General features: G+C 40.3%; 2 protein-coding genes across 2 annotated transcripts; one reads left to right on the top strand and one right to left on the bottom strand.

Moving 5' to 3' along the window:
- Positions 1 to 2,650: 2,650 nt before the first annotated feature.
- On the bottom strand, positions 2,651 to 5,732 carry LOC306703743 (ras-related protein Rab-7L1-like). Its single transcript, XM_079169806.1, has 5 exons — positions 5,612 to 5,732; positions 4,810 to 4,881; positions 4,550 to 4,731; positions 3,827 to 3,948; positions 2,651 to 2,947 (listed from the first exon to the last, which is right to left on the bottom strand). The coding sequence occupies exons 1-5, from the start codon at positions 5,727 to 5,729 to the stop codon at positions 2,827 to 2,829; spliced, it is 615 nt and encodes a 204-aa protein (XP_079025932.1). The 5' UTR covers positions 5,730 to 5,732; the 3' UTR covers positions 2,651 to 2,826.
- Positions 5,733 to 9,054: 3,322 nt separating this feature from the next.
- Positions 9,055 to 11,829, top strand: tmem81 (transmembrane protein 81; the record flags this gene model as incomplete). The annotated part of the gene is made up of 5 exons (XM_079176012.1): positions 9,055 to 9,276; positions 9,685 to 9,830; positions 10,373 to 10,488; positions 11,297 to 11,490; positions 11,668 to 11,829. The coding sequence occupies 5 exons, from the start codon at positions 9,055 to 9,057 to the stop codon at positions 11,827 to 11,829; spliced, it is 840 nt and encodes a 279-aa protein (XP_079032138.1).
- Positions 11,830 to 13,545: the final 1,716 nt, after the last annotated feature.

The raw sequence follows: 13,545 nt of genomic DNA, 5'->3' as shown, positions 1-13,545 counted from the left end.
TAACAAGAGTGTGTGGATGGAGCAATAAGTACTTGTTAAATTCCTCTAATTTAGAGGCTGGTTAGTTGCTAATGTCACCATGCTTTCATGCTACAATCACGGAACATCAAATGCACAACATGAACTACTGGGCTTGATTTATGTTACTTTAACATTACACAGACTTTTTGAATTACTGTTCATGATAGCCTTTATCCTTTTAATTATCTTATGCTATTCGAATTTAAAATGTATTATGGTTGGCTGATTGAAAGATTAATGGCTCCTCTTCTCTAATACTAAAGTGTATAGAAGCAAAGAGGCAAACCGCCACTAGATATGGGCTGCGATGGAGCAGCCATGGATGTATAAAGAGACATCAGAGACCAGAGGATAATGAAGTACATCAATTTCCCAGTACGAACACTTAAATAGCCCTCATTTAAATCATTCTGTCCTAAAAGTTGTAAAATGCACTAACAGCAGTCCACTCAGGGCTAATGAGTCCTGCTGAAGATCAAAATGGTACGAATAGAAAGGAACATGACGAGTGGGGCATGATGACATACTTATTGTGCAACGACAAATAGCCACTTTCATTAAAAGTCCATCTGTGCAACATCCGTCCATTTTGTTGAAGGTTCTCCAGGATTATAGCATGTGTGGATGACTGAGTCACAGCAGAGAGCTCCTGCCTTCCTGATAAGAATAGAAGCCAACTCACAGAGGCAGAAAACCCACACAGATGTGCAAACACCAGAGAAACTCACATACACGTAGGCTGCAAATCGCCAGCATTTATTTCTGCTTGTGTGTGTGTGGGATAGGGGTTGAACTTGTTTTGGGCTGTGTCCATCTGTCAGACATCTGCTATACTACATTAACTGTACAAACCTGATGTTAATTGTTCATTTAAACTCGATGAATCCCACACAGGTTTGGGCCACTTGTAAAATTACAGTATCTGACATTGCTTGAGGAGCCACTTGAGAACAAAATGTAGTCACCACTAGTTTTCTCATGAGGCCCGATATTAGGCATTGACTTGTCTGGTTGAATCAACTGCTGTGAATGACTGCTTCTCCATGGACACGTTGGCTGGGGCTCGTGGTCATTGCAGTATTTGGAGCAGGGCTCTTGAGTTTTGTAATCTAAGGCCTACACAAAAAACATGTTTGTGACTAAAATCAATATTTTGCTTACCCTCACCCATCACAGACTACCTTTATAAATCCAAATTTAATTTATTCAAGGTCAAATTTCTTCACCTCACGCTTTGGAGCTTTTACCAGCGCGTCACATTTTCCTTTCGAAAACCGATCCTAGTTCTTTAAACTGGCTTCCGAACAATCAAACTCTCGGCAACTGTCACCTATTTTAAATCAAGGCAGAAGACTTTTCTGATTGCCGCTGCCTTTAATTTAATCATTTCTTACACTGCATTACAACTTTTGTTCTTGTATTTTATAGCTGTCTTATTGTATTTTAACTTGTTTTCTATTTGCTATCCTCTTGTATTGTCAGGCTGGGGCAAGGCGCCTGTGTATGTGCTTTCTCCCCTACGGCCTTTCTTTCTCTCTTCCTCCCTTGTTTCCTCTTCAGGTGCCAATAAGGTGATTGGTTTCCAGCTGTGCAGGCCAGTCATTCTGCTCCTTGGGTTCAACAGATTTGATGCTGGCCGATCAGCAGAGTGGGGCCCAGCATAAAAGGAGGAAGCCTGAGGAGTTCACTCTCTTCGTTTTGTCACATGCCTGTTTATAGTGACACGGATGTGGTTGAACCTTTTGTTTGAATATACCTTTAGTAGTTTAGAGTTTAAATAAATATTGTTACTCCTACTTTTGACTTTTTCACATTCTTTGGTTGACGTGTGTTCGTACTTATCCACTAGACTAATAGAAAAGGGACGTAACATATTTTTTACGTTTTAAAATTGTATATAAATATCCTTTTATGATGCGTTTCTCTTGCACTTTGTCTTCTGATGTTTTATGTAAAGCGTTTTGAATGTGCTCTAAACTTGTCTTGCTTTAAAAACAGTGGGGATTTACCCACAAGTCTCTGCAATCACGGGGTCATGTTGACAAATGAAAAGCAGAATGTCGACAGCATGTGTGTGAGCTTTTGACGCCCCCAAGGCACATGCACATCCATGTGACTTTGTATGACACACACTAACACAGCAGCACCTGCACACCATTTGCCTTACACCATATATGCACACACACACACACACACACACACACACACACACACACACACACACACACCCCTTGTTAGCATGGGAACACCACAGCTGTGTTCAAAATTGCATACTAAATAGTATGTTAGTGTTGGTATTGGAACACAACGCACACCACGTGTCTCAGCCTAATGGAGGGTGTGACCTGGCGGCTGTACGGAACACGCTGCACACCTTGTTCTCACACTTTCCCTCTGCACCTTCTGTTTCTTCATCGCTCTCTCCCCTAGTTGTCCTTCCCTCATAGTGGCGATCACTGTGTTTTCTGGAGTAATACTAACCAAAATGAACTTGAATTGAAAGAATTATGAAAATTACAATAAGTTTGGAAATATCTTTCTAGATTTATGTGTTGATTCAGTACTTGTTGAGCCATTTTGGATCCATGAAGACCCACACGTGAACACCATGGATCTGCTCAGCAGCGTAACCAATCTACAACTCCCTACATCAACATCTAGGATGCCTCCACTGGAAACCTCCTTGATTCTTCTGTCCCCTATAGAAGCACTTTAGGGTAAAGTGCTGTGCTCAGTGGCGCCTCCAACAACTTGAGGATCTAAAATAATGAGCAGGTCCTGACTGTGTTTGCCTGTCGCTGTGATTCAGCAGCAGCCTGCTCCTCTGTTGCACTCTGAGTCCAGTTGAGGGTAAACGATGTCTTGAGGTCCGGGTTGGAGCGGGTCCAGACTGGACTGAACCGACAAAATCTCCTTCACCAATCTCCTAAATCACAACAGATATAGTGACTTAAATTCAACGAATCATCAAAATATATTTCACATTGAGGAATCTATTTATCCAGCCACTTAAATTACAGGCGTTTGTCTCAGTGGCATTAGGATGAGATACTCTGACAAACATGTCAACTACAATACTTACTGACATACAGTGGAGACAGAAGCCTTAGCATCCTCTTGTTTCCATGCTGCAATCCACTGACAAATCACTCGAGATTAAACCAAAATGTCCCCATAAAGCCAAATCCGATAATTTCCTGATTATTTTCAGGCTTTCAACATTTTAATGCAGCTAAATTCCACTGCAGCCTAAATCTAGCACATCTAATATATAGGACTTTAAACTCACAAAGCATTTAAAGAAGACACATCATGCCCATTTTCGGGCTCATACTTTGCGTTCCTCTTAGAACAAGTTATCATGCTTTAAAGTTCAACGTGTCTGTTTAAATATACCTGTATTCACCTTATGTCTGAAACACACCTTTTAGTGCCTGTCTCTTTAAGCTCCCCTTCCTTTAAGCCTATGTTTGCATTCATTTGGTGGACCTGTAAGGCTCCCAGTGAGTGATGCCACTATGTTGCCTCTTTATGGAGGACTTCCAGGCGGGAGCAGCTGGGAGGAGACCATGCAGGACAAGGCGCTGGGTAAAGGGACTCTCAGCTCTCATTATTACTTCTGTGATCCCGACCAAGATGAATGAATGGGTGCGTGGTTTTTTATTAATCATTCACAAAAGACTCCATATTTATTAATAGGATTTCTTGTTGGTTAATAAGGATAACAGGCCTTATATTGTTTTGGCACAACAAGTATCTTAAAATGTACCCTTTAGTCACACTGCATCATCTGATTTGGAGTTACCTCATAGCCTCCCCAATGTTCTTGTTCTCTTTGACCGAAACCTCCATCCAGGCAACAAAGCCGTTGGCCTTACTGAACCTGTCGATGCTGTCTGCGGACACAACCCGCTGAGCTAGGTCACACTGCAGAGAGAAAGAGAGGCAGGAATACATGTTGTTGTTATGAGGTGAGGGGTTCAGAATCTTTGCATAGAAATGAGTCATCCATTATTTGCAGATTCAAATATTTTTCATTCACTGTGACATTTCAGTCTGTAACCAAATTGGAAATAGGACTATTATCTCTGTGAGTTTAATGAAACATCAATTTTATGCATAACACAGACGCACACAGGCACACACACACACACACACACGCACAAGCACACGCACACACACACAAAGTCAGACTTACAGTTGCATTTGTGTTGGCCTTGTGTAAACCAAAATAGAATAGATGACCTGAGACATTGTTCGATTTTGAATTGATTTGATTGAATTTTCACTTATCTCGTTTCTCTGGAGAACAATAATAAAAGGTTACGTTTTATGAAATGTCTGTCAATGAATATAGTTGATTTAATTAAGTTAATTCATAGAAACACTGAGTGACACAGATATCAGCTTTTAACACCGAACTAATACATCTTGTTTATAATGTTGTTATAATACAAAACTAATTTATGAATCCTGAGCCATAAGGGGCTCATGATACATTATTCATTATCCAAATGCATTAAATCACCTTGTTGGCCAGCAGGATGCAGGGGATGGAGTCTCCGTTGGGCAGCATGGCTTTGTTGTCAAGGTCTCGTTTCCAATGGCAACAGCTAAGGAAGCTGGCCGAGCTGGTGACGTCAAACATCACAACACAGCCCACTGCGCCTTTATAATAAATCCTGTTCATGGATATGAAACGTTCCTGGCCTGGAGGGAAGACACATAGTTCCATTTATCTGCATCCATCCATCCATCCATCCATTCAACCAACCAACCATTTTGTACCTGCGATGTCCCATAGTTGGAGTCTGACTTTTTCTTTATCCGACCAGAGCAGCAGCTTCACAGAATAATCCACTAGAGAAATAAAGAAAATACATATAAGAGAAATAGAAGAAGTGAAGGGAAATAAGCGAGAAGTGAGACAAATGAAACGGAAGTGAAGACTTATATGGAATTACATATATTGCTCAAAATAGAAAATTCCTTCTGAATTTCGGACTTTCCTTCTAAAGGCCTTTACACACAGGGGGGGGGGGGGGGGGGGGGGCGACGACAAATAAACAACACAAACATGCTAAATACTCGCCTGTGAATATTTCACATTAAAACTATCCATACCAGCAGCGATGTAAATTTACAACAACTTTAAAGATAGAAAGATGTTAGAAAGATGCATGTTGCAGCATGCTATCATGTTCACATTGACAATGCTAACATGCTGATGTTTGGCTTACTCTGAGGCTAGAAATAATTTAGAGAAGGTCTAACACTATGTTTGTTTTAGTCTTTTCATGAGACTTGATGCTAATAACACGTTTATGTCGGCTATATTCTTTGGCAACGTGCTGTTTTTGATCCAAATACGATGCTAATAAAGCCTCAGGGAACAAGGAAACGTTAATTAAGGGTTTGATGAAAATTGTAAACCTTTCATTGATCTGACAAAGCTGTAGCAATAGTTAAATATTCACACACAAACCCACACACACACACACACACACACACACACCCATTCCAAACCAAGATTAAGGTACTGTACAGTCACATTCTACTACAGAACACAGAAAAACCAAAGCAACCGCACCTCCCATTGTCATCTTGTACGTCTTGATGAATTGTCCGCTGACGTAGCGGTGCACAAAGGAGGATTTCCCAACATTTCCTTCGCCAATGATCAGTATTTTCAGCAGGTGCTCGTTCATCGCTCTCTGTCAGACAACATCATGTGCCAACAGCTCAAAGTTCAAACATCGTGTCAGGAAATGAGATTCACTTGAGTTATTTTTCTGTAACTAAACAAACCCACCTGGACTTTGCTTTACCTGAGCCTTTTTTTGCAGTGGTTGACCGTAAACATTCTGATTCCCTTTAGTCCTTTTAAACTCAATGTATCCACTAAAAATAAAAACTTCCTTGCCTCTAAACCCCCAAATTTGTATTACAATAAATCCATTTCTCTTTCCCGTGCCAACTCTATACCTAGAATATGTTTTCCTAACCGTAAACAGTGCTGACGGTCCTTTTCTCTGTGTAGCACAGCCCTCAGGTCTGCTAGTTTTGCTTTCAGGAAGCAAGTTGCCAAAGGGTGGAAGTATCATTAAACACGCCTTCATGGAACAGGGAACTAGACCAGTTGAAGTTGCTCTCTCACATTTTTCTCTTGCACCTCATTGTATGAAATATGACATTACATTATTGGAAACTGTCTCCAACAGTGGAGTCATGCAATGATTGGTAGTTGTCTTTTTAACTTTTTATCCATCACACACAGTGTCTTCTGTGCTTCTAAGAGATTTTTTTGTTTTTTTGCTCTGCCTAAGACTTGAGTAGTTTGTATGGAATTTTGTAATGTTATTATTTTCCCTTTTATGCTACACTGACGGAAATATGATCATTAATAAAGTCATGGGTTGCTTTGGCATTGCCTTGAATAGACGCCTCTTGGATTTTGGGCTGCAATTCAAACACTGGAACTGGAACTAAACACAGTTTACCACAATGTGTCTTCCCTTCAGTGACATTAACAATAGAAATATCTTCATGCCACTTCCTCCACCTGCACCAGCTGCAGTTAGGCAAAGACGGTGGACACAATTAAGGCAAGGCAAGGCCAACATTAACTGAATGTGAACTCCGGATACCCGGCATGATAGTCAGATCCAAAACCTTGACCTCCACACGCTTACTTACACCGTTGCTGCAGAAATGACAGACTTCTTCCTGCATTGGCACTGAACGTTGGACATTGGACGTAAATCGTGTCCAATATGGATGTAGTTCCTAGTGAGCTGACCTGCCGCTCCTCATCCTCCTCTTTATTCTTGTTCTCATATGACATCTCTTCTTCTGTGGTCTTCCTCCATCACACCTATTCATCCTCCTCCGCTTCACCCTCTTCTTCTGTCCCATCCCGCCTCCACTGTACCATCTACATTTCTGTCTTCTTTTTGCATCTATATTTTTGCTCAGACACACACACACACACACACACACACACACACACACACACACACACACACACACACACCGAGACATGTGGTGTTGACCACATGTCTCATGAGTTGTACTGCTCTGCCCACTAGGCCACTGTAACTGGCCACTGAACATGTTTCAGTTCGCCATTGACGCTGAGTCATCTTCGTGATGCTGTTTGAGTGCTTTCTTCCCGTTTGTGTGTTTTCGTGTCTTGGTCCTTTTTCCAGTATCAGTAGCAGTACCACTCAGGGTTTAAAAATAACTCTTATTGACAGACCCAACCCATTTATAATGTGCCAAACTGTAATATAATCTTTGCTTGAAACAGAAAAATTTGACAGGTTTGGAAGTTTTCCGGAAGGGGAGCCATGGACAATAACTAGTGATGCAAGTGTGTTTGCCAACTGTCCAACAAACACATTAATAACACCAACATTTCGCCAATATAAGATTCCTGATTCTGTCTCTATGTGCTAGCCCTGCGATGGTCTGGCGACCTGTCCAGGGGGAACCCTGCTTTCGCCCAATGTCAGCTGGGATCAGCTCCAGCCCCCCTGCAACCGGTTCAAGATAGCGGTTAAAGATAATAGATGGATGGATAGTCATAGTCTGTATTATTAAACAATGAATTTACAAACTGAATTTCAATAAATGCAGTCGCAAATAATTTTATAAAAATGTGCATAACATTGTATAATGTGTTGAATAAATAATGTGAATTTGTAGATGGTTTACCATCAAAATAAAATCTGATTTATTTATTTTTTGAACTTACAAATGAATCAATGAACTGAAGGCTACAATGAATTTACAGTACAGTACAGTATGTGGTGCTGGGGCTCTGTGGTTTCTCACTGGGGGTCATGTTACAAACTGCAACATCATCCACATGCAACACGGCAGCTTTCGCTGGTTCGGTCTACGGGAGAAATTCTATGTCAAAAATCAAATAGCCATGACTCCAACAATGAGTTTAGTGTAAATTTAAATATGGCTACTTAGTACTGTTGTATTTTATTTTCAAGACCACGAACAGAGCTCCAAATAGGAGATGATGCTGTCTACAGTACGATCAATTCAAAATTCTATTTTTTATTTTATTCTGTCATTTCATTTCTTTGTTTATACATTACAAAAAATGTAATCACTTAAATTCTTAAACTTAATCTAAACATGTTTCCATTACATGAACAATACATAAAGAATAAGAAAACAAGGAGCAAATAAATGAATGCAAAAGACTTTAGCCCTTTTCCAGCACTTTGTAACTGAACATCGTTGAAAAAGCTTCTCCCTAAATTAATAGATTATCTAAATACAGTTTTTAATCCTGCTAATTTTGACAAAGAATTACAAGATATAGTTAAACTTTACAGATTTTTATATTTCAACATTTTGACCCACAGAACCTGCAGCCTGGAACTTTGGTTGTCACGACACAATGTTCAGATCAAAAATAAATTGTATAATGAGACCCAGCAGATGCAGCAGTTTGGACCAATCAGTAATCCGTCATCCTTTTCACTCTTTCACTTCAACTTTACAAATGTGAGCTAACTTTGTCTACACCACCAACTGGACCTTTAAACACAGAGGCAGCAAGAATCATACAAGGTACAGTATGTTGTGCGGAGTAGCACAGTTATGGATTGATTCAACAAGTTCTCTCAGCTGTCACCTCCAGCTTGAACACATCACACAAATAACCCTGGAAGACTTAAGTTTAACTGAGTCTTCCAGGGTTAAAGTCATCTAATTGTAGATACATCATATGTTGGAGAGCAATTATACTTTGACACATGACATTGATTTATATTTCTGTGATAAAATCATATAAGCCTAAAAACAAACACACAGCATGTTGCCTAGTGATACAAACTAGAACAAACAAAAAAAAATCAACAAACTTGTCGATTGCAATGACGAAAGTGATTAAATACAAAACGTCTTCTTCTTCTTCGTCTTCTCCTTTTTGTTCTTCTTCTTTATGACACATTGAGTGGACAACTAAATGTCTTTTTATTTCCTGCAGATTTACCATCAAACAACAAAATGCAGCATGTGACTGTCAGGATTTACCTCCTCCTCCACCTGTTCCTCCATTGTCTGACTTCAGCTGACGTGGAGGAGGTGGAGAGAGTGCTGATGAAGGTCATTGTAGACAGCTCTCCCTGCAGCACCACCTGCGGACTGGGCGTTAAAACTCAAACCCTTTGTTTACTGGAAGATGGCGAGAGAGCCACTGAAGAAGTGACAAGTAAAAATAGAACAGAGGTACTACAGAGATGTCTTGAACATCGAACACTAAGGCTGGGTTGCACTAACAAGGATTCATTTTTAAACCCGATTCAATTATGTTGCTACAAAAGTCAAAACTTGCTAAAAATCAAGATAGCTTAAATTGAAACCTCTCTTTATAGTTTTATATAACGCGCAAAATGAGACAACATCAGGCAGGTTCAACAGAAGCTCCTTTAACTCAGGCAATGACCAGCCCACCGCAGACAGACTGTTGGATTTAATAAACGGAGATTTGTTTTTAATTGTGGAGAGCCCTGCCTAAATTCTTTAAATCTGGATTTACTCATTTTAAACCTAGTTTTGCTTAACTCTGATTTGAACTAATTTTAGATTTCATGCTCCAATTGTTGTCATCTGCATGTGGGAATGGCTTAATAGAAGGTGTCGGAGGATTGCCGTGTTCGTAAGGTAAAGTGTCTGGAGTCGTGGCAGTGTGGACTCAGGACCATGACTGTGACTTCAGGAGAGAGAGTGGAGATCGACTGTCTGGGAGAAGTCATGGAGGCAATGGGCAGGTTCTCCTGGAGGTAAGGATGGAGGAGATTTTGTAGTGATTTGTGCCCTTTTTGATTACAAACAAATACCTACAAACCCATTTCAGAATAGAATAAAATTGCTCTTTGGTTGCTTTTTGTTAAAGTGTGTTAGCTTAGTTTCCTCAGCCCAGGGCTGGATAAACCCGGCAGGGTGCCCCAAGGCAAAACATGACGGTCTCGGGCACCGATACAGTAGCGTACTTTGGCCAGTTTGTAATCCAACATTGCCTCAATCTCAGTGTGTACAATTTCCATCCACTACCTGGAATAACAGAGCTAATTATTATATACATATTCAAGTGAAATGCATACTTAAGTTGTCCAACAAGCCAAGGAAACACAAACTGAGGACACAACTGTTATTTACAATTGTTAAAAAGTTGCATTCTGCCATTTAAAGCTGGCGCGTAAATGAAATGATCCATTGTTTTTCTTTTCTCAAGGTAAAGTTTCATCTCTAAGAGGAACAACCTGTAATTGCAGCGCTTTGATGGAGGGCAGTGCTTACTGTGATGTTTTCCTTCATGGCTCAGGGTGGCGTGGCGTTACGCTCGAGGAATAATCACCTCTGATGACTCTCTGTTTGTTCGCCGGTCTGCTCCTCTGCTGGATCGAGTGATTCTGGACCCCGTCAGGGAGGAGGACGCAGGTAAACACAACTATACATGTGCTCACACAAACTGGATTCTGGCTTGATTTCAGAACTCCATTTCCTGGTGAGCTCAGGGTTGGGCCAGTAGGTATCGTGAGAAATTAAGTTAGGAAGTATTGATATGTACGTCAAGACAGTCAGACTCTACAGTTTAAGTATAAGTAAAGTTACTGTGAACTCAACTGTTACTCAAAAGTATTTGACAAGCAATGGGAGCCAGACCTCCTTGTGGCCATTTTGTGCTTCACACGTGACACTGCTCGGCACTCATGGCTGAAAGGTATAGTGACAAATAGCCGGTTTATCTGAGGGCACTGTACTGGCAGAAAACATATTTTGCAACTCTGGAAGTCTGATGCTGTGCCTTCATTTGAGATGTGGCTGAGAGAGGTCTGAGGGAGGGTGAAGGTGTGGTCAAACATTCAACAATAATAACCATGTAATAGTGCTAGATGTATATATGTCAACTTATTTCTCTGTTTATTGTGTCTCTTATTGCTGTCCTGGCTAGTGAGCTTGTCTCTTAAGCCTTTTGAACTATACTCGCGGGTTGATTTGTGCAACATTTCCCACATCATTTTAATACCCCATTTTTTCACGACGCCATTAAGTTATTGTAAAAAAATGGGAAAATAATATTGCTTTTATGTGCCATAAAAGCAATATTATTAGCTTTTATGTCTACTATGACATCGTAGAAGCGGTGCTGAAATTTCCACACAGGCAAACACACACAAATCCATGGGAGCACTCTCATACAAAAACACTATATCAAATAAAGTGCTGCTAATCATGTCATTTTCAGGTACTTATCGCTGTATCGTGCAGGATGTCAACTCACGCAGGGTGAAGAGGGCTTACTGGGGGATCCGGGTCTTACCTGTCGGAATTCTCAATCTGGACTACAAAAGCGCTCTGGCCCAGTGGGACTCCACTGGAAATCAGCAGAATGAGACCGCGTCAGACCAGCATGACCAAAAGAAGGCTCTTCTTTACCCAGTACTGTTTGGTTTAGGAAGTCATTGGTTAACAGTTTAGTCTATGAAATGTAAATAGTGACATATTGCTGTGTAAATGGCCATTATAAAAAGCATTTTATGTAGCCACCAGATTAAAAACAAAAATCATTGATTAAAATGACATTTATTAAACGTTAATATTGACCCCTCTCATCAGATGCTGATCAGTTTGAGCCTGTCGGGCGTCGGCGCTGGATTGACGCTGCTGGGACTCTACTGGATAGTGAAGAAGAGAGAGCTCATGCATTTGGACAGATGTTGCTGCTTTTCCATCGCTCAGCGCACACACAATTCGATTTCTGCTCCCCATGGATTATAGAACGATCCCCTCAAACACCAAATAAACAAACATCTGAGATAGAATGAAGGCTTGATTTCAGCTTGCAACTGGAAAGGGAAAATATAATAAAGCCACTTTTTAAAGCAGCAAAGCTATAAGTATAAAGCTATAATCAATATTTTTTGATAATAATATATCAAATAACACTCGTAATGATAAACCTCCAGAGGATTATTGACTGAATCTGCAGCTCCATGAGTTTCAGCTCATTATTTAGCTGTCATCTTTACTGTTTGGTTTTCTTTCTCCGCTCTCATAGTGTCATTTCTCGGCTGCAGCAGGCAGCTGTTTTCAACAAAAAGCTCTAAAATGCCACAATGCGCTACCTACTCAGCAGCAAACAGCAGAAAACAGTTAGGCCCCGATCCCAAAACCTGTTAAACCTACGGCCTTTTTTGTTGAAGCCTACTAAAGAGCAGCTTGCTCAGTCTTTTTTTTAAAGTGCTCTGTCCGATCTGGGCCTTAGAGACAAGCTGGTGAACACAATGCAGCATTTAGCAGCGAAAGAACCAGATAATTGAGACCAAAAATGAGCTAAAAGATAGTGAATACTGCTAATGAAATGCTTTTCAAATGTAATTTGAAGGGGGTGCATTGGATATGTTTGTTAGACGTTCTTTGGAGAGTAACACTGAATGGACACTCTACAGTTTATCTTTAAGGAAGGGCACACCCAGGCTTAGTTTCCAGTTATTCTGGCTGATAAGACTCTGCAGGGCCAAGCTATGCTGGAAGTATGTAAGGTCCATCTCTGTCCTTTAAACATCATTTCAAGTGTCTTACCTAAAAACTCAGAGGGAAGTTTGGTATCTATAGAAACAAATAAAGTTTTTCTTTTGGCGCAAGGAAAAAAAAAATTCAAGCAACGCTTTTATTAGCAATTGATAATGGTGATATTTTATATATGCATGCAAGTTCACCTTCCTTGTAAATGTTATATTCAGTATATCGTTCTGCCTTAGGATTTGTCTCTGATTCAGGTTTCCGCACACATCATTGCAGTTTGTATGAGATGGTAGGTTTGTCCTCCTTATACAACTGTAGAATGGAACAATAGTACATTCTTCTAAAAGCCGATATTACACGCACTGCCTCATCATCTATGCTTTCTACTGACTAAAACTATCAGAAGCTTAAACCTGCACTGCCTTTGGTGAAAGTGTTTTTAAAGCTTTTGCACCCTCATCTAGATTATTTCATGCACATTGGGAGATTATAAAAACAGGAGTAAGGACTATTTGACTGCTGAATATCCTGTTACTGAACAGTGCTCATGACATTAGTTGATGTAATTTGATGTTAGTGTTAAATCAGTTCATTCTGCTTTTCATGTGAAACTTTTTATGCTGCCATGCGGCCAAGACCCCCATGAAAAAGAGATTTTGAATCTCAACGTCAATCTCAAGTATTCCTGGTTAGATAAAAATAAAAAAAAGGACTAATATGAAGGATATATTGGAAGTTACCTGACTCTAACTGGTGCACCAAAGCTGAGAGGAGAGATTAAGACCCACAGAGTCCTGGGGAGACGTTAAATCAAGCTAAATGAAAGCTCCTGTGGACCAAAGCTGATTAAGGGTATTAACCATAAAACAAATGAGTCAGACAAAATGAAAACATTTAAACTCTGGGCGTGACAGGAGTCAAGAGTGTGTTAGACGGTTGTCTAACTCTGTGCCAGCAGATGGCAGTGTT

Source organism: Pholis gunnellus (genome assembly GCF_910591455.1).
Source record: "Pholis gunnellus genome assembly, chromosome: 2".
NCBI classification, from domain to species: Eukaryota; Metazoa; Chordata; class Actinopteri; order Perciformes; family Pholidae; genus Pholis; species Pholis gunnellus.
This window is presented reverse-complemented; position numbering and strand designations above follow the sequence as displayed.

Excerpts from the sequence above, each read along its gene's own strand:
- LOC306703743 (XM_079169806.1), bottom strand. The coding sequence starts at position 5,729 with ATGAACGAGCACCTGCTGAAAATACTGATCATTGGCGAAGGAAATGTT. Across the intron at positions 3,949-4,549 it reads GCATCCTGCTGGCCAACAAG|TGTGACCTAGCTCAGCGGGT; the intron begins GTGATTTAATGC and ends TTCTCTCTGCAG. Across the intron at positions 2,948-3,826 it reads AACATTGGGGAGGCTATGAG|GAGATTGGTGAAGGAGATTT; the intron begins GTAACTCCAAAT and ends GTTGTGATTTAG.